The 25,110-nt window shown below is 40.7% G+C and overlaps 1 protein-coding gene across 3 annotated transcripts in view; it reads right to left on the bottom strand.

Moving 5' to 3' along the window:
• The window catches only part of RAP1GDS1 (Rap1 GTPase-GDP dissociation stimulator 1), a 101,870-nt gene extending 81,232 nt beyond the window's left edge, over nucleotides 1-20,638 (bottom strand). Inside the window, exon 1 of one of the 3 annotated variants that reach the window (XM_042807704.1) lies at nucleotides 20,118-20,638. In XM_042807704.1, the coding sequence (XP_042663638.1) occupies nucleotides 20,118-20,121 (4 nt within the window). In that variant the 5' untranslated portion in view covers nucleotides 20,122-20,638. The remainder of the gene's footprint in view (nucleotides 1-20,117) is intronic. The other 2 variants (XM_042807705.1, XM_042807706.1) reach the window with 2 other exon arrangements.
• Nucleotides 20,639-25,110: the final 4,472 nt, after the last annotated feature.

Below are 25,110 nucleotides of genomic sequence, written 5' to 3'. Positions count from 1 at the left end.
TTTCTCCTGGTCTAGCTATTGACTTCAGTTTCTCTGTGGCAGTTGCTACTCTGGTGTCCTGTGCCAATATAGTTCTCCTGACATGTTAGCTCTGTGACAAACCTCTGATGCCTGTAGAATGTAACACTAGACACTGAAAGACTGAGGGCTTGCACAAAGCATTTCAACAAAACCTCAGCAAGGAGAGTAAATATTTACCCTGATATAATTATAAGGGTCACTTTGTATTCTATTCATTAATATTTGATATAGAGATAAAAAAAAAAAAAATACATGCATCACTGGTAAAATAAAACTTTAAAAGAATTTTAAAAAAACCCCTAAATGAAATTAGCTTATCTGCTCCTAATTAAAAAGACATAAGATATTCTGTTATACAGCAACACTCATGCAAGTGCCATTTTCCTTCTTGACAACAAGTTACATATCCTAAACCAGCTGATTTACTACACTTGTTCCTGCAGTTATCTTTTTATGGAAGCATGCAGTTTTCTATTCCAGCAGAAGGTTAAGAGTTGCAGCCTCTGCACCTTCTCAGGCTGGGGAACTTCACAACGATGTCCCAAAGGGCACGTATTCCTTAGATTTGAAGTCTTAACAGTGGTTTATGCTGTTGTCCAGAGAACTTCCAAAATTTGATTTTAATTTTATTTAATTTTCCCCAAAATTACAAAAAAACCCCAAACATACGTTTAATTACAAGCTACAAGATAATTACAAACTATGTATGAAAGCTTTCAGCCCTGAAAATACATTGTTTGAATTTGATGAGTGTGTGCAAACAAGTTACTAATGGAAGTGACCTGCCATTTGTGCTATTGTTTGGTTTTCAGTGAAAGTTTGTTAGAAAGAGATTGCAAATCTAATACGTGACCCTAAACGCATCATGTATTAGATTTATTTACAAATGTCTTACAATTAAAAATTCATATGGTAGTAAGTATGCATTTGCCTGTATTTTCCTACTAAAGTTACTCTCAGTAAAACATTTTTGTCCCAAGGAAAGAAGGGACAGAAGGACTATCATGTAAGAATGTGCCTTTCCTCCTGAAAACACAATTGTTAAAACCTGTAATTCAAAAATTTCCTTTAATTGCAGAAGGGCTGATAGAAGTGTGACAGTCTTCTCATCCCTAGGAGAAAAAGGCTTTTAATATTCTCTAATGTCATGAAGAACACAAAGGAAATTTGTTAATCCTGGAAAGCACTGCTTCTTGGCTCATGAGATTGTCCGATGCCACCGGTCCTTCAATTTAGTAGTTTAGCACAAATTACTAAAATGGGCCCAAATCAACAATATGCATTTTGTAGGCAGGTTGTGGTGCCCACATATTGTAAATTGAAGACAGGGTTGTCAGTATCATTTGTCTATAAGCTTTTAGGGCCAAAATGTACTCTAGAGTTTGTTTTAAAGGTATCGTGTACTGCCTTAAGCCTGGTGTTATGAAGATTAGTAGACATCTGTGCTTAATGCCTCTAGTGATAAATATTTACCTATTAATGTAGTTATTTGTTCTCACTTAAGAATGCATAGGATGTAGAGCATCAATAAAAACACTGCAGTGATAGGATCAGCTCAGATGCTTTCTAAAAAAAAAGGATTCAACTGAGTTTTCACATAAGACTGACATAAAACTGCATGATCAGATGGCAAAATTTAAATGGTGCACAAAATGCTTAATATAACCCTATTTTAAAGAAAGATTTCCACAAAACCCACTAGTATTCTGCTGCAGTTATAAGTGATCATTAACCTCTGCACATAATTTAAGAGCTTTATTTAGTAAAAATTATACAACAGTGTCAGTGCAGTAAACATGGTACTGATGTTCTGAGGCAGCACATTGCAGTATGTATGCACAGCTGGGTAAATCACAATCCAAATGTTATAAGCCTCAAGTATTACTTCAAATCACTACAACGAACATTTGAATGAGTGAGAATATGCAATATGTATCCATATGAAAATATCATGTATCCATGAAAATATGGTTCTGAAGAGAAAAAATCTGACAGTGCAAATGAAGGGGAAAATCTCCAAAAGAAAAGGCTACATTATATATCTTAAATCTCAGACTCTTAATTAAACTATTAATCCCCCATTCTGCAACCAGCTGTGTCTTGACAACATCCCCAAAACAAGTGAAATGCTCCCAAGATACATATACTTGTTGGAAGCTCAATAAAAATGGCAACTAAGGTTATTTTTTTTTTCCAAAATAAATGTCTTTTTAAAAGACAAAAGATTTCTTCAAAATGACACTTATTACATTAAATTGCAAGTCATTTGTTTCCCTCACAAGCAGGATCTGAGTGTGTTGCAAAGTAGAGGAGTGCTTTGCTTTCACTGCTTAATAACCATTTCTCAGACTAAGTAAAGGGTTGTATTGACAGAAGCTGAAAGGAGTCAGGTTCTGCATACAATCTGCAGGTCTCAAGAAAGAAGGACAGAGCTAATAGCAGATGGGGAGAACAAACGGGTCCTTGGATATGTTTCACAAAGGATGCAAAGTTCTGTGACAACTGGATACAGTTGCAAATGTTATGGCCCCCAAATCAAGAATGTCCACTGTACTCTTAAAGACATTTATCCTTCTGATGACCAAGCATATCTTGACTGACCCTTAAGTCACGTGGGAGAAAAAAAAAAAAAAATCTAACTTATACAGAGATGTCTCTGGGAAGCCTACCTCCCATGGTCCCATTCACCTGTCACCAAATTCAAGAGAAATTTAACATTTTCTCCTTTGAAGTTCCACATGCATTCAGCTTAAGCCCAAATCCAGAATTCTCCTAGTCCTCTCAGACAGCTTAATAACCAAATTCATGTATTAGCCTTATTGGGATCTCTGAGGAAGTGACCCTCTTTGTCCCTTCTTCGAATGTGCCCTGTAAACACAGGCAACATAGGAATTCTTGAGAAAGGCACTAATGTCTAACAGAAAGTAGATGGCAAAAACATGAAAGTGCCTTTTGCACGTTAGCCTAAACATGAAAATAAACCAAAGGCTACCCTCTACCTGAAAGGATTTAAACAGGTTCCCAGAAATATACTCAAATCAGATTTTTATGTTTTTCATGTGAGGACTGAAACACCTTCTACCTCTTCTGTTGAGATATATTTTATATTAAGCAGTCATTGCATAAAACAAATGAGTCATAGGAAAAAGTGCTGGAACTAAACACCTCCATCTTTTAAAAAACATGACTTGACTACTAGGCCATGAAAGCATACCACACTTAGGCCTGGTGTGTTTGAGGTCACAGCTTCAATTTCAGCCAGAGAAAAAGCCTGGACTATTATCTTTCCTGTGTAAAAGGGTGCCTATCCCAAGGAAGGTGAAGGTGGTAACCCAGCTGTGCCTTCTCCTCTGTTCACATTTGAAAAGGAAAAGGAACAAAGGCTCAGACTTTCACAGGAAAGGTGCTGGCATCCACCTCTAAGAAATAATTCCAGGCCCTGGGCTTAAGACAGAAATTGTGCTGATTAGAAAACAGTATGCAGGTTGATTATGGGTGGTTTCCTGCTGAGCTCGGTAGTCTGTCGTACTCTGAACAACCCAAGCACTGTCTATTTAGAGCCAAAAGTCCTGGCTCAGGTTTCTGAATGCCGCACTGGGAACCAGTGCCTAAAATCCAGAGTATGTGTGTAATGCAGTCTGTCCTCAACCATGCGTCTACAGAGAAACTTCCACTGCAGTAAGCCAGTAAGTATTTCAAGATATTCTTGCTAGTTATTTTATGTCACTTTAAATCATTGTCTCAGAGAATTTATCACTGTTAACTGCAGTTGTGCTGTTACACTGGTCTATAATGTCAGTAAACTACCCAACATAGGCTCTTTGAAGGACTGAGCTACTGATCGACTGCCAGTCCTTTTGCCATTAGGGCTGAAAGATGCAGTGATACTTCAGAAGGCAGAGACACAGAGAACGGAAGTCAAAGCCCAGCATGATTTTCCGAGAGATGATTTCCTGACCAGCTCCCGCATGTAACAAGGATGCTGCAGCCCTTAGCATAACTGAGTGAACTAAGCAGTTAGTTATGGACTGCTTGACAGTCAAGAGACACTAAGAATCTTTGCAACAGTCTGTCAATAGTCTGAAAAACTCCAGCAATGTGCCCTAGCCCATCCTCCGCTAGGCATCTTGCACCAACATTAAGGAACAGCACAGTCCTCTCTATATCGTAGGTTTATAGTGTCTGCGCCAAGGAAATTCCTCTTGGTCAGCACATATAACTCCCACAGATGCCAGCCACAAAAGAGACCACAGTTAAGGAAAAAATCTCTCCTATTAAGTTTTCCAGTTATGTTTTTTTTCTGAAACTTTATTTTCTCAATTATATTTGGTCCTTTGAAAGCAGAAGGAAGGGGAAGTGGAGAAAATAGTAGTTCAGAAGTTGTCATACGTCACAGGGGAAAAGCTTAGAGACATATTTCATAGAGTAAATGGGTAGATTATGCACAAGCCAAAAGCTGCTGTCAATTTTAACTACTGTTGATATTCTGAGGTTTTAATGAAATGAGGAAAAGAGCAGGGTGCTTCTGTATGAGCAGGCATAGATCAGTGCAGCTTTGTTGCTGGCCATATTCCACTGACTTCCAGAAGCTGCATATAAGAATAAAAATTTTTAAAAAGCATTATCAGGTTTAATATCCTTCCTTTCCATTTTATTAACACACCAAAGCCTCATATGGAATGTTATTGAGGTAATATTAATTAATACAGTCTGTAATTGATCCTTAAAGTAATATTTGTCAGGAAAAATGCTAATGTTGCAGCTACAAGCACAAAGCACAGAACAAAAAGAAGTCTTTCTCCTTCCTCATCTCCTATTGAAATAGGCATTTAGGTGCAATGAGTAGTAGTTTGGTAACTGCTGGTAATTTCAAATCCCCTATAAATCCAGCAGAAGACAGGACATGCATAGCTTCTTCTATATCTCATCTAGATGACAGGCCTTCTCAGACTAAGTACTCCCCTATTCTATGTCAGCACTTCCCATGGGTAATCAGAACTGGACTTCTCTAAGGAAAACATTACAGGAAGGCCCAGAGGGAGAGAACTAACAAACTCTACTAGCATGGAAAAATCTAAAAAATCCCAGGAAATACATTTCTGTGCATTGCCACCCTTCTATACTGAAGTTTGTCTTCCTGTGAGTAGTATATCCACTGTGATAAGCCCTTGAAAAACAGTGCAGTTATGTCCCACTAGAGAAGTATTAAATACCTCTGTCAAAAGGAATTATTCTCTGATCTCGTTGAGAAATTTTGATTGTCCTATTTCAGCTCAACACCATAGGTGCTCTAGTGGGATAAAAATAGTGGCAGATGCTACCAAGTAACTCTGCTAGTGTAGACTCATCTATCTTGGAAAAACTTCCTTTAGCTCCAGGTTGATAAAAATGTATTACCAAAGCTGGGGAAAAAAAAAAAAATAGTAATACACAAGTAAAAGCACAATGTCTTGGGACAAATGAACCTAATTTAGGTAGAGACTTTTACCTCTGTAGTTAAGTCAGATGTGGGCCATGACAGGCTGATTGTGGCTGTAACTAAACTGAGGGACTCGGGAGAGCTTATAAGTACGTGTTCTGGCTCATCATACTCCATGTCAGAGAAAGCTCAACATATGCACTGTCCCCTGCTTAGCTGGAGAGGAAACTGGGCATGTAGACAAGGTGGGACCTATGGCGTGGTCAGCAGGGCTCTCATGAGAATGACTTGGAGATCTGGACTCAATGGTTTCCCGTTAATTGCTCCTGTAAGTCAACCTCAATGCATTTCTCATCAGCTAAGTAATGTAGCACAGAAAAAGCTGAAATCCCATTTAGACTACACCTGAGGATCCATATTTAATCACCAGTATGATTCTGCAGAATTAAGTGTGCTGGATGTGTACAAATTAAGGTTTGCCATCCTCTATTCACCTGCATTAAATGATTGTCAGTAACTCACATTCACTTGCAACTGCAAATGCTAGTCTAATAAACACTCCTAGACATTTTTTCAAGTATACAGACTTCTCTAGTTTTCTTGGAATCACAGATATGAAGTGCTTAGCATTGCTTTACTTACTATCAAGAAGTCAAATGTGAGCATACACAGTCCTATACGGACTGTTTAAACTGCAGCTTTTGAGTTTGCAGTTTGTGTTTGAAAACAGTATAGCCTGAAGGTAGATATGCATTTGTAGTCCTTTGCAGAAAACATTAAATCTGGGGGAACAGCTGGCACCCTTCAGAAACTTGGGAACTAGATCAACAGAAGTCTCATCAAGTTCAACAAGGATAAGCAGCGAACTCTGCAGCTAAGGCAGAATAACCCCAAGCATCAATGCTGGCTGGGAACCAACTGTTGAGAAGACCCAAGGGTTACAGAGGATGCCAAGTAAAACATGAGGCAGCAGCATGCTCTCAAGGTAAATAAAGCAAACTGTATATTGGTTACATTAGAAGCGTGGCCAGCAGATCAAGGCTCTGCTTGATGCCTGGCAAGGATTTGTGTGTCCCAACATTCTTTGTCTGGTTCTGAGTGTCCCGGATCAAGGACACTGAAAAACTGGAGAGAGTCTAGGACAGGGCTCCCAAGATGGGCACGCACCCACACCACATGGCATGGAAGGGGAGGCTGGGGGCTTCTTTAGTCTGGCAAAGGGAGGCCTGCAGCTACCTGAAGGGACATTACAAAGACTACAGAGGCTGCAAGTAGAAGGTAGATAAAGTCACAGCTGACCTGGTTCTAGTGTTGGCAACAGTCCTGCTTCAAAATCCTTCCAAATGACAATTCCGTATTTCTATGATTGCAAGAATCTGTTCAAACTTGAGCTCAAAACACCTTCACTGTTTCTACCACAGGGCTTATTACAGTCCATCCAAGTAGGACACATTTATTACAGGTACATTGAAGTCTTGCTGTGTGACAGAAATGTAACTGCTTGGTCTTACCAAAAATTAGCAGTGCAGATTGGAAAAATCCTGATCTGACTATTCCTGCTATCTAACTCTTGCATAACAAATTTTTTCCTTTTCTCTCTGAACAGGTAAGTACCCTTTTGTTCTACAAAACATGTAGCAGTTTGGGACTCAAAAAGAAAGATCCTCAAACGCAGGTAAAAGGACTCCTTTGTATGTATAGAACTATTTCCTTTCTCTTGATAACATACTGTCAACTTTTATTGTGAGATTATTGTCTTGCATTTACTCAACAGTAAAGGTACTGCCTGAATTTCCATATAAGATGACAGACTGTGACTGTAAAATATCATGGAGGCTACATCTTACTATTGGGAAAAAGCAACTTGTTGAATATGATGCAAAATTATCTTGATTTGGTAAGACCTTCCTATTATTCCAGAAAGATCTGAGCACAACTCTGAAGAACAGAGAAGGTAGACTCCCTTCCACTGTGATCGTCAGTTGTAAATGCAAACAAAAAGAGCTTGAATGAGGCTTCCTTTCTGTAGCAATATTTTAATGCTGAGGAAAGATTATTTCTATCTCTGAAAACAAAGAATAAAAAAAAAGGATTAGAAATGTGAATGCTGATTAAAAACTCCCCAAATTGTGAGATGACAGTGTACATGACACAAATAAAACATAAGCACCACAGAAGCAACACAGGGTCACCCTAGAAAACCACATTCTAGGAGCAAATGTTTTCACATATATCGACTGAACCACTATCTCTTTTGCACAGCATGTCTTTCATTTATTAGGCTACTTGTTTACTTTGATGTTTCAGAGTTCAAGGTAAAAATCTAGTTTTTGCTTATTTCCCTATCAGGGTTAATAGCAGCCTTCTATAATACATTAACTTTAAATCCTGCATGAGAATATGAGTAGAGAGGAAGACACCTTTTTACAATCTAATGTCTTGATCTTCTGTTTTCACTTTTTTAGGGCAGCAGATTGGGGGAGTGGAGGGCTAAATTTGAGTTTGGTTTTATTTCCCTGCTTCACTTTTCATGTATTTAAACATAACATTATCCTCACTCTCTCACTTACAAGGCTGTTTAAATGAATTAGTGTTTATAGATCCCTCTGAAGAGGATTTTTTTTTTTTAATGACAGAGCTCAGTGCTTTTATCTTTTCCGTAACTGTCTGTTTGTCACCCATGGCCGGCATATCTACCTTTTCTCTGTGATGCATGAGAAATCAGATTTCCTCATCTGTGTCTGACAGCATGATACACTGAACTGACTAGTCCTTTGAGAGTACAACTCTGAATTCCCTTGTGCAGCAAACTCTCCAGCGTACCAAACATCTGCAGCTTTTTTTGCCTTCCACAGCTGTGAGTCACCGCAGTCTCAAAAATATATGCAGACCTTAAAACCATTAATTATACTAAACCGTGATGTGTACTTAAAAATGAGACTTCTTCAAGTCATCTCAAATATGAAGACAACATGGGAATCATTTTATTACCCATCACTTTATTACCTATTATCCTATGGTCATTTATGCCCAGGCAGAATATAAAAGCTACAATTTGGGCCCAATTACCATCTTAAATCAAATTTGCAGTCACTTTATGCGTAATACAGGACAATGGGAAACTGAGGCCATAATCTGACTATACAGAGGCTTCAGCAGCAAAGCTGCTTTCAACAGATTACCTTCTCTAAATGTTCTGCAACCAGGTCATTTAAAGCACTGCAATACAACGTCATTTAAAACTACAACACACACTTAGACCCATCATTTGATAGTTTGCTGTATTCAATTTAAATAAATCATGTCTCAGCACTGAATAAAAAGTTTTACTTTCATTATATTAATGCCTCTTTATAAGCTCTGTGTTGAGCGTGCAGATATTTCATGTCAAAGCAACTGGGCTTTCTTGTCTGATGGTTTTACGTTACCTGTAGATTGCATTAGATGAAGCAGCAGATGATATGCTGTATTCTGGGGGCAAATTAGTCCCACAGATACAGAGCAGAATAGTATGCTCATGTAAACAAGCAGAATTTGGTTTCTAAACTTGCACTGATCCTCTGAAGGTGTTATTTTCTAACACCAAAGTCCCACACATCCTACATGACCAAAGCCTAAGCAGTACAGAACCTTTTACTGTTATATAAATACAATAACCATAGTGGCCATCAAAAACCTATTCTGATTGTTCTTTGCGAAGCCAACAATTAAGTGTTAAAACAAAAATACTTTAATTCCAAATTGTGACCAGAATCAGAAAAGGCCTGCTTTGTTACAACAGATTCTTTTGCAATAAGTACATGAGTCTGGGGAGAAGGAAGGAAAAAAATCAGGAGATTGCAAGAATTCCTGAATTTTCAAGTTTGATATCTAATCCTTGATCTCAGAGTTACATCTCTGTCTGCCCAAATGAAGCCTAACCTTAATCTGCAAGTAGGCCCCTTAGCATATTTCTGATTGTAAGAAATACATTTCTGGCAATGGGAAAAAAATAATAGGCTCATCTATTTATTTTTTAAAACATAAAAAAGGTCAAACAGAAAAACCCGTGTTTCAAAAGACCTGCCAAAGATTAAGTAATTTTGTAAAATGTGCCTATTAACAAGCTTTCAAAAAATTCAGCAAGTTCTTTATGTACAGCCAAAAATGCTGTTTTGTTGATGACCATTGCTGGTTTTAGAAAAGAAAACAGTTTAGTTTAAATAGTTGCTAAGTATGCTGGCTTCCAAGTGACACCTCACTGTTGTGATTACTGAAGTACAGAAAACTGTTCAGAATTGGAAGAGCTAAGTAGGCTAAAAACAGTCCAGTAGTCCACAGCTGCTGCTTTTTATGAAAAAGTCTATTTAATATCAATCTAAGGAAAAAAAAATATAAAAAGTAAAACAGGCCATCCCTTGCTAACATGGAGTGCTGTATTATCTAGGGCATTTCTCTCTCCAGCCATCTGTTTCAAACTGGGTACATGCACTGAACTCAAATTTTATGTTCACAAGAAAACTCTTCCAGTCTCTTCTAGAGACTGTACAAGAAGTCTTAAATTCTACCTTGTTCTCAACAGCCAAAAAAAAAACTGTGATGCCTTCACCCTCCTCATAAAGGGAGAAGTTATGGCCTTCATAAAGATAAAGAACACTTCAGCTCATTTCTCTGATGAAGATGCAGTCTGAAGAAGTGTATTGAATGGATTTCTGTTTCTCTCCACCATTCTTGCCTTTGGAGCATTAAGTGGCCACACTCTAATATATGTGTCATTAGAAGCATAATGTGTAGCAGTCTTGCAAAGAGGGATTCCTAACATTTTCTGGGAATATCAGAAAGCATCAAAAGCCATCATCTAATGGCTACAAAGTAAGCTTCTGAAACAGATTTCTGAAAACACAGTTTTTCTTTTTCCCTATGCTGCTACAAGATAGAACAAAGGTCACTGTATGCATATTAATAGCTTATGACAGAGTGCTTACTATTCCTTTTACAGAAGGATGCTCTAATATGATGATCTCTGTGTTAAATTGGTTTCTTCTTTCATCTAACAAATTATCTAAACTATACAATTCCATCAATTTTTAAGAAAAATCAAGTTTACCAAATAATTTTCTTTATCATAGGACATGTCTCTTCATTTGGCAAGTTCCTTCGGATGCTATGTGTTAGTATAGCATCATACCTATGACAAAATCACCTTTTAAAAGTGCTTCTGATGGTGAAAATCGGTCCACTGACTACCATATTCCCCCTAGCTATATAAACTGGAGAGCCAATATTACTACATCTTGAAAGGATGGGGTGATGCATGCCATTTTACATGGTTTCACCAAAACAGGACAGTTTAAGATCTACTACAGCTGAGTCAGAAAAGCAGGATCCCAATGACTTCAGCGTGGGCTTTGTGTGGGTACAAGAATGCTGTATAAATAGCATTTACATGAATAAGGCCCAATTTTGTATGATTTCTTTCCTACAAGAAACATTCTTTCATATATTTTCACTTATTGTACAAGTACATTAGGTAAAACTGAAGTATGATTTTAAACTGTTTTAAAATAATTGATATTTAACTGAAGAGAAGAAAAAAAATCACTCCAGCTCTTGAAATTAGCAAGTGGAGCACCAGTTCTTCAGTTCTTTCCCTAACAAAGATAGTGGAAAGTGTAAATGATAGGAGAAGCTGTCAGATATTTAATTAACAAAGACAGAACCAGAGAAGGATGGAGAGTGGGAGATGGAAAGAAAGACGGAAAAGAACAGATAACTGGAGGAGGTAGAGAGGAGGAAGTAGTTATAGAAAGCTGGGCGATGAAATAAGGAAGCCTGAAGGAATAGGATAGCTGTGGAAGAGAGTGCAAAGAGTAAGAAAGGATTCTTAGGTAAAATAGAAAAGACTTGAAGAAAGTAAGTACATTCTAACATCAGATACAGAAGTGTGTTTTTTGCCTAGAAAGTGCACACTGTATCTTGGGCACTGCTGCACGGAAATGTATCGATTAGTATCTTTGATTGGACTGAAGCACTATCTTGCTGTAAATGGGTCATGGAATTTTTATTGCAAAGGTTTTTTTTTTTAAAAAAAAAAAAAAAACCAAAGCAAAACCAACCAACCAAAAAAAAACCCAAAACAATACCCTGAACACGTCTGGTTCCTGTCAGCAATCTCTTATGTACATGTTCCATCTCTTTCCCTCAATCGCCAACATTTCCCTGCTTTTCCCCTAATTCCATATTGTAGGAGGCAGCATGTCTGCACATTCTCCCTGAACTTTGTGGAGAACCAGGTAAGAAAGGGGACTGCCCAACAGGTTTTGCAGGATGAGAGAAAACGTATTTGTATAAAGCACATTAATGGATTTCTAAATTCATTTAATCATACGAGACATTTTTACAATTAATGTGTTCACAGACCAGTGTTCTGTTAGACTTCTTTTCCCCCCCATAGAACAACATTCTGATCCTAAAATCAATTCAACACATTTGCACAGGAGAGGAAGGAGGAAAAATAATGGCTACTAGTTGCTTAGTCCTAACATGACCATCAATCCAGTGACTTTCAGCATGCACATTGGAAAGTTGCTGACCGAAGTGGTCAGAGATATGAAGATGCTGTTACCAAGTACACTGGACTCAGAAGAGTGACTTCAGTCAATTCCTCCAGAGGCCCAGGAAGGGTAAGTTAAACCTTCTGTGGACAGGGAAGATTTACATAAGAAAGATGTATACACCCCTGCTTTGGTTTTAAACCCCTTTTCTCTTCCCATGCTTTGTTCCTGCTGTCAAGATAAAACAGCATTTTGATTTAAGGAAATTGTTCCAAAGCCTTCACGTAGCACAAATAGCTATTTGGCAGTACTGAACTCAAGTTGTGCCCGCAGGGTACTGGGTGCTGTCAACTATGAGCACGATGGGATTTCTCCATAGAGAAGGGATGCAGGAATGAACTTAGCAAGGCTAGAGAAGGCAACGGGTGTGCCACTGGCCCTGTAAATAGTGGCATGTACTTGTAAGGTTGCATTTAAGGCTAGAAATGTTAAAGTAGTCCCACTAATTCAAGTTGCTGGACTGTCGTGTCCAACATCAAAGACAGGAAGCGTTCCTAAATATGCTCCCAAGGGGAATTCCTCGCTGCCGGAGAGCAGGCCTCCCTACCCAAACACTCCACTCACCCTAGAGACTACAAAGGCTTGCAGGTGGGCACGTTTTATGGGTTTTGATATTTATGTTAAATAGCTAGGCTAGCAGAATTTTCAGCTTTCATCCACAAAACATTGTCACAGAATGAATCCACATGGTACAATGCAATTTTAGTTTCCAGTCTGGGTATAATTAAGGGCAAAAGGGATAGAATGGAGTTTGTAAAGTGATGGGTATGACAGAGTTCTCTTCCAACTCTAGACCTCTACTGTATGGAAGATAGGATGACAGAAGGATGAATATTCTATTATATCCTGGGGTTTTGGGGGGCTGGTGTATTTTAGAGGTAAAGACATTTACTGAGAACTGAAAAATGCGGTAAGGATAGGGTTTTCAACTGCAAGTTTTGTGCCCTGATGCTCCCATATTAGTATATCAGGAAGGTCATAAAAACACACAGGCAGCTGGCAGTGGATATGCAAACTCAAGACTACCAGGAGATGCTGAGCTGCTACCTCCCCAGGTCTCCCAAACACAGGCCTGATCCCCACAGGCTCACTGGCAGCCCTGACAAATTTCTCCAAGGTTTTCTTCATCTATCCTATCTGCTTACCTGCTCTCCTCCATGAATCTCTGTCTTCTTACTCAGTCTCCATCTCTCTCTTCTAGTTTCCATATTACTCTCTGTACAGCCTCACTCCCAAGTACATTGCAGAGCAGAGGCAGTAAGCCTAAAAGGCTGCTATTCACCATATGAATTTAAGCATCTGCTTACATAGATTTAATCAGATTCTGAAATGAATTGTCAAACCTGAGCCAACTGATAGGAAAGGTCAACAAAAAATTAAAATTATACACAAATTTTGCATATTTCTTCAAAATTATTATGTCCATCAAGCTGGCAAGTATCAGTGGATGGAACCAACTGATGAACTTGGACAACACTGATTAGCTTTCATAAATCTCCCTGAGCTATCACTAACACAATGAATAGCTCAGTGTTTTAATAAAAGCTCAGAATTGACTTATGCCTCAGATGTTTGGATAATACATGACTGGGAAGCTTGTAAGAGCTGTGAAATATGAGGAAAATAGGACCTAATACTGAAATGGAATGCTTAAAATATTTCCTTTCCAAAAGTGTCATTCTTTTTTTTTATTTTCCCTGATTTTTATAAGAGGTTTGTGTCTAACCTAGAAATGGAAAGCATTAAATGACAGCACTTAATTTATTTTAAACTGCAAATTTTAACACAAAGTGTACAGGCATCTATATTGTCTCAATTTATGCATATTTTGAATTCCAACTACTTCAGACACACACACATATGTTTATTCCATGTCATTTTTTATCAGATTTTGTGAAGAAGATATATTTGAAAGTGCTTCAAGTCAGAGATATTTCTAATATACACGCCTAGCCAGCACACACTTATACTTGTACGGGTAAGGTATGAGGTATTTATTTGCAGGTCCCAAAGCATCCTGAACTAAATTCTGTCCTCTATCTAGAGTTTCATGAACAGCGGTTATCTGGTTTATAGATTTGACAAATTCTTCTGGATACCTGCTGACTTCAGTCTACTTGAACTACATCTTAAGAACAGTATAAGATCACCAGGGTTTCTGTACAACTTCAAAGCTCCCTAAACTAGAACCATGCAACTCTCAGCCTGAACAAACATTGCCAGGCTCTGTGCACAGCTTTGAGGCTCCTTGAACCACAGCCATTTGCTTCAGAGAGTTTACAAATTCTATTAGGCATATCTGGAGCACATGCAAATTCTAATACACATCAGCTATTTTTTGCACTAAAAGGAACTTCAACATTCAGAAGTCCATGGCCTTTAACTATCACTTTAGTCTATCAAAACAAGTTCCATTTGGTTGCCATTATATTAAAATTTGTGAATAGAAACAATTTTCTAGACCATATTTAACAAAAAGAGGCCCTGGGAGATTGTCCTTGCAGTGAAAGCTGCTACTTACAAAATCCCTCACTAGGAAAAGCTCCTTGTCTAATTAAAATTCAAAGTGCCATTAAAAAAACTTCTCCATTAGCTGGAGAACATACATCAACATTTTAAGACTTCTAATTTCCAGAAATTTAGATGTAGTTCCTAATCTATTTTAATCTGGAAACAAGTAAGAATCTGAAACGTAACACCTCCAACAGTATCAAGACAGCAGGGATGCTTGTTTTCTTGAACACACAGCATGGGAATAGACCCAGGTGGACTAGTCAACAGCGGAAAGTGGGTTTTCTCTTACGTAAGTAACTGGGTCACTGTCTAATGTCCCTGTGCTATCCTAAAGCATGAACTACATCCTGAGAGAGTTAAGAAGGGATAGCAACCACTCTCCTTGACATATGCCATAGATGAATCTCCACAGCTTTCTCTCCTGTCAAACAGTCATGACGTTATTTTCCCTTTTATTGAACAAATGCTAGTTTATGTTTACCTGGAGTACTGTGTTCAGCTCTGGGGCCCCCAACATGAGGACACGGACCTCAAGTGAGACCAGAGGAGGCCACTAAGATGATCAGGGGCTGGAGCACCTTCCCTATGAGGCCAGGCTGAGAGAGTTGGGGCTGTTCAGCCTGGAGAAGAGAAGGCTCCAGGGAGACCTTATAGCGGCCTTCCAGTGCTTAAAGGGGGCTACAGGAAAGATGGGGAGGGACTCTTTATCAGGGAGTGTAGTGACAGGATGAAGGGTAACAGTTTTAAACTGAAAGAGGGTAGATTTAGATTAGATATCAGGAAGGAATTCTTCACTGTGAGGGTGGTGAGGCACCGGCACAGGGTGCCCAGAGCAGCTGTGGCTGCCCCCTCCCTGGAAGGGTTCAAGGCCAGGTTGGATGGGGCTTGGGGCAACCTGGTCTGGTGGAAGGTGTCCCTGCCCATGGCAGGAGGGTTGGAACTAGATGGTCTTTAAGGTCCCTTCCAACCCAAACCAGTCTATGATTCTATGTTAATCTCTTTTTTTTTTTTTTCCCCTTTCACATATTCATAAATAATGAAATTCTCAGAACTTCCAGAAATAAATCAGCTTTACTTAAGGAAAATGGAAAATTATAATGAATCTTCTCAAGGACTGACAGCAGCAACCAAATGGTACTACAAACGAAAAATCCAGGGTAAAATTATCTGATTTTATTTACATCTATACCCCAAATATTTTCTTAAGTTTTTGGTTTGGTTGGGGGGGGGAGGAGGAGAGAAGCGGGGAATGGAACAGACACAGAATAGAGCTCCTGATTTCCTTCTCCTATTTCTGACCTTCACTGTTACATGCATCCATCTATTATCCCTGTCTTTCCTCTGCTTCTAGCATTTCTCCCTCTCTCCACACATTTCCCTTAAGGGATTTTTGTTCCCTTCTATTCTTTGTCTTGGTAGCTTTCTCATTTCCATTATTATCGCTTTGTTTCCTTCAGGTTTCAGCTATTCTTTTACCCTTTCTCTTTCCACTTTTATTCTGATGCTACAGAAAGCCAGATGTTCCTCACAGACTTCTGAAACTACCTCTGAATATTCTGTTCTCGGGAAACATACTTGTGAATGAAGCCTTTAACCTAAAGCTAAGACAAAATTAGTTGGTTTTAGTGTCACATAATAAAAAAAGATCACATATATTGGCCTGAACGCAGGAGCAATATTCATTAAGGCAGGTCAGTCAGAGCTAACCTAACCTCTCTGGTTGCTTCATCAGCACACTTCAAGGAACATTACTGAAGCAAAAGAGATGCAGTCTAAAAAGCAGCTTCTTCCTTGTTTGTGTTTTAAAGACAAGACTTTTGCCAAAGTCAGTCTCGTTTTTAGGAAATGCTAACGACAACATTTTATACTTGTTTAAATTGGTATATTCTGGCTGGCTAGAACTAATATGCTGATGGTGTTAGGAGCCTCATTGTTTTAGCTAAAACTTTAAAATAATGAAAAATTATCTTCTCGTGCAATTGATATATATCTTTTCCAAGCAGTTAATGAGGTTGACTTGCATCTCTTGTAAGAAAACTATCAGAAGAGCTCTCAAGATGGAGGAATTTTTTTCACTAGCTTTCATTCCTCATGTCTGAGGCTACCGATTACATTTTTTAATAAAAAGCAGGCAGGTTTATTCCTATCTTCCCAAAAGCAATATTGCACATAGCCACGCCTGAAGCTTCACCCCCTCCAACCTCCTTTATTTCACGAACCAATGTCCTGAAGACAGGCAGTGGCTTGTTACACCCTGACCTGAGGTTCAGTGTGGACTTGGTGTTTGACAACCGCCAGGCTGAACCCAAACTCGATACATAGTTGCACGGGATAATTTGTCAGAGAAAACCGGGTATACTGAGAGGAGAGGGGGAATCTAAATCTTTGTTCTGACAACAGCATAGCTAAATGGACAGTACTTAAACAAAACCATATACGCTATAGCCTGTATATGTTATAAATCTTGGCATTGTGCTATTACTGCTACGTCTTGTAAAAATAGTCGAGCAGGTTGCCTGCACAGTTTGTTGCCTAACTAAGCACCTAAGTATGTATTAAGCTTCATCAGAGCAGAGGCTGCTTTCCATTTCCTGCTAACAAAACCAGTACTCTCAAAGTGAAAGAATATTTTTATGAGCTTTCACTATTACAGACCATAATATTGACACTTCAAACACAGATACAGGCCATATATAAAAAAAAAAAAAAAAAAAAAAAAAAAAAAAGAAAAAAGAGAAAAACTGATCTGTATTTGTATTCTGCATACAAACTCTCATACATGGCGTTTCTCCATCTTTTGGCGTCAGTGGGTTACTGTTGGTTGGTCAACATATAACCAAGTTCCTGATTTTTATTTTATTAATTTACATCTGTGGAATAACTGCAGCTTGCTTACAATAATCTCCACAAGCCACTGCTCTAAAATAGAAAGATTTTCTTGGATACAGTGTGTTTGCACAGGTGTATCAGCTGTATTTTTCGAGAATTGACTGGGGAGAAGGGCCATTCATTGTGAAACTGGGGGATTGCATTAGTAACCAAAAAGTAAAAACCTGTAATTATTCTTATAAAAACAGAAGTAAAGTACTGGTGGTGCACATGTAATCTCAAGTATTCAAAGTGCTCTACTGCCAGGAATACTTAAGGCAACTTGTCTCCCGAAGCCAACAGCTGAATATCGTTTAAACTGTACTCAGACACAACTTTAAAAAGTATAAATGTAAGCATCAGAAAAGATAATTTCTGAAAGAACTGATATTAATAAGAAGAAATCACTATCCTCTAGGAGGAGACAACTGCTATGAGAATGTTTTCAGAGGAATACACGCTTGGAACCAGAGTGGCAGCAGAGATATTTCTATACAGTAAAGACAATGCAGATCCGTGTATACACAGTAAGTCTTTTTAATGACAGAAATATTTTGATTGAAGTTAGAATATACCCACTTGGGTGTCCATTTTATATCATTAGTGTACAAAGCAGCTAATACCATACTAACATTCATAAATAAAGAATAGACCATATGTTTAACCACAAGACATTACTGCAGTCTCTGTCACAAACGCTTGTTTGTCGAGCATGATTTATGGAATGATAGGAAGAACAAATTAATCTTTGATTTAATTCTAAGGATTTTCAGGTTTTATGCAATGCATTAACAAAAAGAATACTATAAGCTGAATGAGGAAAGCTAGTACACTGATTGCGTGAGCTCAAACATAGATCTTAAACACGGAAAGTCATTATTAGTTGCTAGTCAAGGTGAAACTGATTTCTGTCTTTGCCACTTGCTCCCCGGAGCAACAAGATCTGCTGCAGAGGCTACTCGGAGTTTGCCTTGTTTTTAAAGGCAGTGGAATCAGGCCCTGATAGGTGAAGAAGTGAAGGGGGAAAATAAAGGTTTCTTTGTATTTTCACAAGTGATCTCTCTGGGCAAGTATAGACAGGTGCTGATAGATTCTACAGGAAAATACTCACTTTCAGAAAGACTGAAATATTAACTACTACTTATGTAGCACACTGTAGCAGATTCTCAAACTGTTTACAAACTTGACTGCAACTGAAGCACATTCTCATCTAAAAAGGAGTGCTGCACTCATTCTGCACCAGCTTTTCTGAACAGCTTTTAACTGATGCCCTGAAGTTTTTCATTTTGAAAGCCAAAACAGAGTTAGCTATGACTTGACTTTGACCAGAATGATGAGATTAATAGTCCTACTTTATGAATGAAGACAGGAAACATGTGCAAACTAAAACCTGGTGTCTTGTCTTTTCCACCCACATGAGAAGAGAGACCTTCGGTACACCATTATAGCTTTACCCAGTTCTGATAAAATCTGATAGTTATTCCTCATGCCTGACCCTGGCAGCTTCTAATTTTAACCATTCTCCAAATGTTCTCCATTGCTTTAAAGGAGTTAAATGAGTATTTATCTTCATTTTGCAATCAGAAAAACTGAAGCACTGCAACTGCTTCTTGCCATGGAAACTTCTAGTTAAAAGCAAAAGATGTGTGTGATCTGCAAAGAAACTACCAGTTTACCTAAGGCCACAGGAAGTGCTGATGTCAAACCCCTGAGCTGAATTCATAAACTGCTACCTCCTTACCTTGGTTGTGAACCACAGCTCTTTGCCCTCCAGATCTGCAGCCTAGAGCCCACCATCACATTTGGCAGGCTGGCTGGGTCTTTGGCAGGTCAAGAGGAGCAGCACTCCTTACCCATCTCCAGGATCTATGTTACAGCCAGATTTCTGGGAAATCTGTTTTACGGTGGCTGATTAATACTGGGGAAGCTGTAGTTTGTACAAGAGGAAGAGGTGGAGAAGACAAGAGAAATTCACTCAGCACTCTGTAAAGAAAAATCAAATACTATACTTCCTAGATTCACATGTCATTTGTTGGAAGCTCCATTGCAAGTGGCGATCAGGGTGAAACTACTTAATTTACAGTCTTAAGAGGAAAAAAGGCAGAGGTAATATGGCTGCATTTGTAAGCATGAGTAACGTAATTTCTAAAAGCCAGAGAAATACGAGAATCCTTGCGTCTTCCACAAACAATGAACGGAGATTATAAAATAATCTCCTAAACGCATTACCCCAACCGTCTCCATTACGCAAACAGTTACTGGGAAAGCGTCCTGGGGGTGCCTTATATAACTCCTTGCTCCGAACCCCCCCCCCCCCCACCCCACCCCTCCCGTCGCACTCGGGGAATTTGCCTTCCCTCTAACGCACTTGGATTCCCACCCAGGACCGCGACTGCCGGGCGGGAGCGCGGCGGGGCCGGCCGGGGTGGGGCGGGGCCGGTCGGCAGCGGCGCAGGAGCCGCCGAAACTTTGCGCCGCAGGGGCCGGGGCCGGGCAGCGGCCACGGGGGCGGCGGGGCGGGGGGAGCCCCGCTGCCGCCCCGACCCCCCTGCCGGGATAAGGCACGGAGCGGAGGGAGGCGGCCGATGAGGAAGTTGCACCGGTCGCCGCTCCCCACCCGCCGGAGAGGAGCGGGCGGCGGCCTTCGGGGGCAGAGGGGCGGCGGCAGCGGGGCTGCGGGGCGCGGCGCTGGGGCAACTTACCCATGGTGCCGCCGCGGCCTCCCTCCTCCTCCTCCTCCTCCTTCTACTGCTGCTGCCGGTGCTGCTCGCCGCCGCAGCCTCTCCGCTGGCGCGGAGGGAGGCGCGGGAGGCGTGTGCGCGGAGCGGGGCGGGCGCGGAGCCTGCGTGCGGCGCGGCTATGAGTCAGGGTAGCACATCCGGGCAAGGCCGCCTGGGAGACACCCCGCCCGCCCGCCCGCCCGGAGGCACCCTGCCCCTGCCCCTGCCGCCGGGGAAGGGCGGGCAGCCGCGGCGGGAAGGAGGCGCTGCGGGGCCGGCGGCAGCGCCCCCCGGGCTGGGAAGGAGAGAGCTGAGGGGAGGGTCCCCGCAGGGAGCGGCAGCTCCCGCCCCTCGCCGCGGCCCCGGCCCTCCTTTGTTAGCGGGGCTGGGCTGGGGTGGGGCTGCCCGCCGGGCCGGCCCGGGGCGGGGGGTGGTGGGGCACGGCGGTGAGGGGCGTGGGCGCCCGCGGCCGTCCCTCAGTTTTCCCGCCGCCCCACACCTGCCCGCGTCCTCCGGTGGAAGGGGCTGAGGTTTTACCTGGGGGGCTGTGGTGCCGGCCGCCCCCCTCGCTGTCGTGTGGGAGGCTAGGCCGCCCCGGCCCCGCCGGCTTTGCGGCCGGGGCTGTGGGCTGGTGACGGACCGGGCGGGGCGGCGGACGCCGGGAGGGCCGCGCCCGGGCCCGCGGCGGCGGGGCGGGCAGCCGGCCGCCCCTTCCACGCGCTTGCGGAGGCCCGGGAGCCGCCGAGGCTCCTTCCCCCGGCAGCCCCCCCGCCGCGGGGCCGGGGCGCAAGGCCGGTGTGCTGGGAGGCGTGGGGTGGTTTAAAAATGGGGAGTGTTGGCGTTTAAATGCGTATTTAAGAATACAGACTGGGAGAGAAGCGTTGTGCAGGGGTGTGGGGATTAAGCTGTGTAGAAAAGCGGTTTTTAGGTGGGCAGCGTGAGGAAAAGAATCAGTGGAGGAAACCACCCGGTGAAGTCCAATTGCTCTACGGTCTTCTGAACCGATGTTACACGAGTTTTACACCCAAAACTGAAAGGCTAATGCACAACGTGGTCATGTGTGGAAGGCGTTTTTAACAAGTGAATGTCTATTCAGTCTTCCCCTGTTGCAGTTACCTTAATAAAATAGCTTGAATCCTACAATATTATTTTGATTTTAATTTAGAATATGATTTTGATTTTAAAATGGAGTTATAGCAGCTATGAGAATATAAAGCACGCTTATATTCTTTATATTATTATAAAGCCCTTAGGAATAGGTAGCTAGTATGGAGTGTGCCTTGAACACTGTACGAATCGTTATGGACTCTGAATTAAAACAGTGGGTACTGGTTATGGATCTTGAGTCAGAACAATAGGCACCAGAAGATCCTGGGTTTGGTTTGGAAGATCAGCCAAAGAAGAAATGAGCATCGGCCAAAGATGAATTGAGCATGTGCAAGGATGGAGTTCAATCAGCGGACACAGTGAGGAAGACTATCGATGACCCCCAGGGACCCCCATCCAACACAACCACATGTGCGTTAGAGACATTTGCATATGATAATGATTTTCAGGAAATAACATGAATATGCTCCCCTCATTCTATTCAAATATATCAGTAAAGATGACCAATGATTTCTGTAGAATAGGAATATTGGAAAGGTGAGGTAACTGAAATCCAATCATTATTAAGGTCAAACTAAACTTTATGAATTTTGTTGATCTTATGTAACCATGACTCTGCTGAAAAAGTGTATAAATATGTTGTGCTTTGTATCTGTCGGTGAACACGTCTTTGGTGGAGCTATCCCCCGTGTTCCCTGGCGCTGGAATAAAGAAGTTCCTGCTTATCTGCTTTGTGTAGATAAGTTCTGTTCATGATTGTAACCGCTAACAACACCCCTATCCTTTGTGCTCTGGGATACTTGGTCTCTATAACACAGGGAACAATGAGGAATTGTTCACCGTTACAGTCCTCTCACTATAGCATTCGCACTGGGAACTGTTTTGGGGGTTGAAATCAATTGAGTAACTCTTGTAGCAGTTTCACTTCCCAAAATCTTTCCATATTTATGTATTCACAGGCTTACCTGAGTAAATCCTAAAGCACAAGTAAATAGAGTAAGACCAAAGAGTATGATGGAGGGTCTTGCTTGCTCCATAGAAATGGATGGGCCAGGGACACTTCAGATGAATGATGCAAACAGAGGTTGTGGATGTGTCAGTCCCCACACTGGCTTCACTAGTGGCGCCAACAGTCAGCAACTGCCAGGGGTTTCTTCTCTGGAAGAGGTCCAGGGAGCATTCATGCCTGTAAAAGGGCAGTGCAATATGACAGGCAAAGTATAATCTATCAGTCCTTCTGCGGTGTACAGACTGAACACGCTGGGGTCTGTCCATTTACTTTGGTGTAGCCCTGTGATTCACTAACTCTTTTCCGAGGACGTCAGCAGAATTTTGCAGTTGACTTCAGTGGGGTTAACCACTGTCCCACTATGCAGAACTTGACGCTGAAGATAAGTAATTTTATTGTCAGCTGATACTGAAAATTAGTATGTTTTTACAATGGCTAGACAACTAAAACACTTTTGTTACTGTTTTCATTGCACTGTGACTGCAAAAAATTCAAACCACAACATGTTGGTTTGTTAACTGCAGGGTTTGTCTAATTCAGTACCTAATAAAATCCAGAGATTCCTAAATTAATATAAGTGGTGAAAAGTTGTATTTTTCTGCTTTCATCTATTTTCAAATCTTGCCTGAAATTCATCTTTGTCCTGTGTTTTTGCCTCCTTATTTCTTTTGCTCAGCAATAAATTTTGCTGTGGCTTTGTAACTGTGTCCCAAATGTTTCCTCTACTTGTCTGGGGAAAGACAGTGAAACTCTATTCTTACTGATCCATCTCCGAGGGATCATAGAGGAGATATTCCACATATTATTCTGTATTACTTTCCACTTGGATACCTGGGATAAATCAGAACAATCTGTAAAATGCATGGGTTTCACAAGTTTACTTGCATATCCGATCAAAATGCACACATAAATCTTTGCAAGACCCAGAAAGGTAAGACTGTTACCTTCTCCAAGAGGGGATTTTGAGGACAGTGACTTCTAAAGAATTCTACTTTCAAAAAAACTGCCAGAAAGAGGCCTGACACTACAACACATCTTTGATTATAATTGTTTTTAGCGGGTCCAAAAGAACTGTGCAAAACTAGGGAGACTTTTTGATCTTTTGACTGAATGCTTCTTAATTCTAGGAGAGAAAGAGAAAACTCCGAAGAAGCTGAGTACTTGATTTTTGTCAACCCCTCAGTTAGGTACAAGTTTACAACAGAACAAAGGGGCTGTTGTAAAAAACAAACAAACAAACAAACAAACAAACAAACAAACTCAACCAACCAAAAAAAAAAAAAAAAAAACCAAAAAAACCAAAAACCCCACAAACCAAACCAAACCAACATGTAAAGCCCTGCCATTCTTACAGTTGAATGCAAGATCCTGTATGTATGGCTACTCATGGTACAGTGCAAAAGGGAGAGGAGTCTTCATGAGAGGAATTTCCATCTCCAAGAGACCATATACGGAAGAGCTTTGGGCCATCAGGCTTTAGATATTCTATCTATAGAACATAATATGCAAATCAGTGTGCTGAATTTTTTAAGTGATTAGCACCTGTGAAGTGTGGTGCAGTGATGCCTGATAGACTAGCTCATTAAAAACAATGAAATTGTGAGGTTCTTGATGTATTCATCAAGAAAATAATTGAAAAACAAGTTTTTGTGGGGAAACTGGGAACTAGAAGCAATGTATTAAGTTGCCAGTGAAGTTTGCAATAGAAATTGGGAAGAAACCTGTACAAGCACATTGTGTGGATTTCAGAGTATGTTTGATTTCAGCATCAGGGAAGAGAATGAAAGATTCTTTCATAAAAATATCCTTTAGAACAACTTATGAGATCACTGCTTATTTCTGCACTTGTAATGCAGCTGTGAAAATTGAGTTGTGGACTACAGAAATTATGAAGTTATTAACAAATGCTGTCTCTTCACTCCCAAACACTATGTCTGATGTCCTGCAAGAAAATGGAAAATTGGGTCAAAGTGACCTTCCAGTGCTTACTACTTCATACATTTATTTTTTTCACATCTTGCATCAGTTTCAAATTCTCAGCACATCTCCTCACCCCCGACATAGCAAGTCCTTGAAAATCTTCTTGCATACATTATATCATTTGGCACGAAGGTGTATGTAAGGAATATATTTTTTGTCGCCTCTGTATTGATGTAAGAAACCTACATGAGCAACAGGAGGACGTTGGGATGCTCAAATACACAGGGAAATATTATATGGTACTATAACTTAGTGGAATTTGGATCATCTGATGGGAATAGGCTGTGACAACTTGTTTAATAAGTAAGGAAGGGCAATGAAAGCAGAAGTGTGGGTAGCACTTCACCCCTTGTTTCCTATTAGGGGCACAGACAACCCTCCAAGTCCTGGCACCTTGAAAAATTTACATTCTTGTAAAACTAGAGGTGGGAATGGTGCAAGGCTATCTATGAACTGGCACATGGAAAGCAGGACAAGCTACTTCTTGAGATCTTCCTGTGATATGCGAATGTTAAAACAACAAAGTGTGCACGGGGAGAGAGTGTTGCCGGGAATGGTTTGATGTCCCTGAGAGTGAGCTGCCTCACTTTTTCCACCGGATAAGAGCAGTTATTAATACAGAAGTGAACACCTGACCTTGTTCTATGATAACTCATTCATGTTCCCATATCTGATGTGTAAGTATTCATGATAAAGCCTTTCTAGAAAGCTGGAAGTTGAAATTAGAAAACTCCGACTTTAACATAAGATAAAACTTTCTAGCTGTGAGTGCAATTTAAATACCAGAATGGCTGACCTGGGAAAGTGAAATCTGAGAAACTCATGTGCTTTTTTTTGTATCTCTCAATCCCAAACTTTCAAAAAGCAAAGCTTTAAACT

Source organism: Tyto alba, unplaced genomic scaffold (genome assembly GCF_018691265.1).
Source record: "Tyto alba isolate M040663 unplaced genomic scaffold, T.alba_DEE_v4.0 Super-Scaffold_6, whole genome shotgun sequence".
NCBI classification, from domain to species: Eukaryota; Metazoa; Chordata; class Aves; order Strigiformes; family Tytonidae; genus Tyto; species Tyto alba.
Note: the sequence above shows the minus strand (reverse complement) of the source record. Positions and strands in the feature narration are given on the sequence as shown.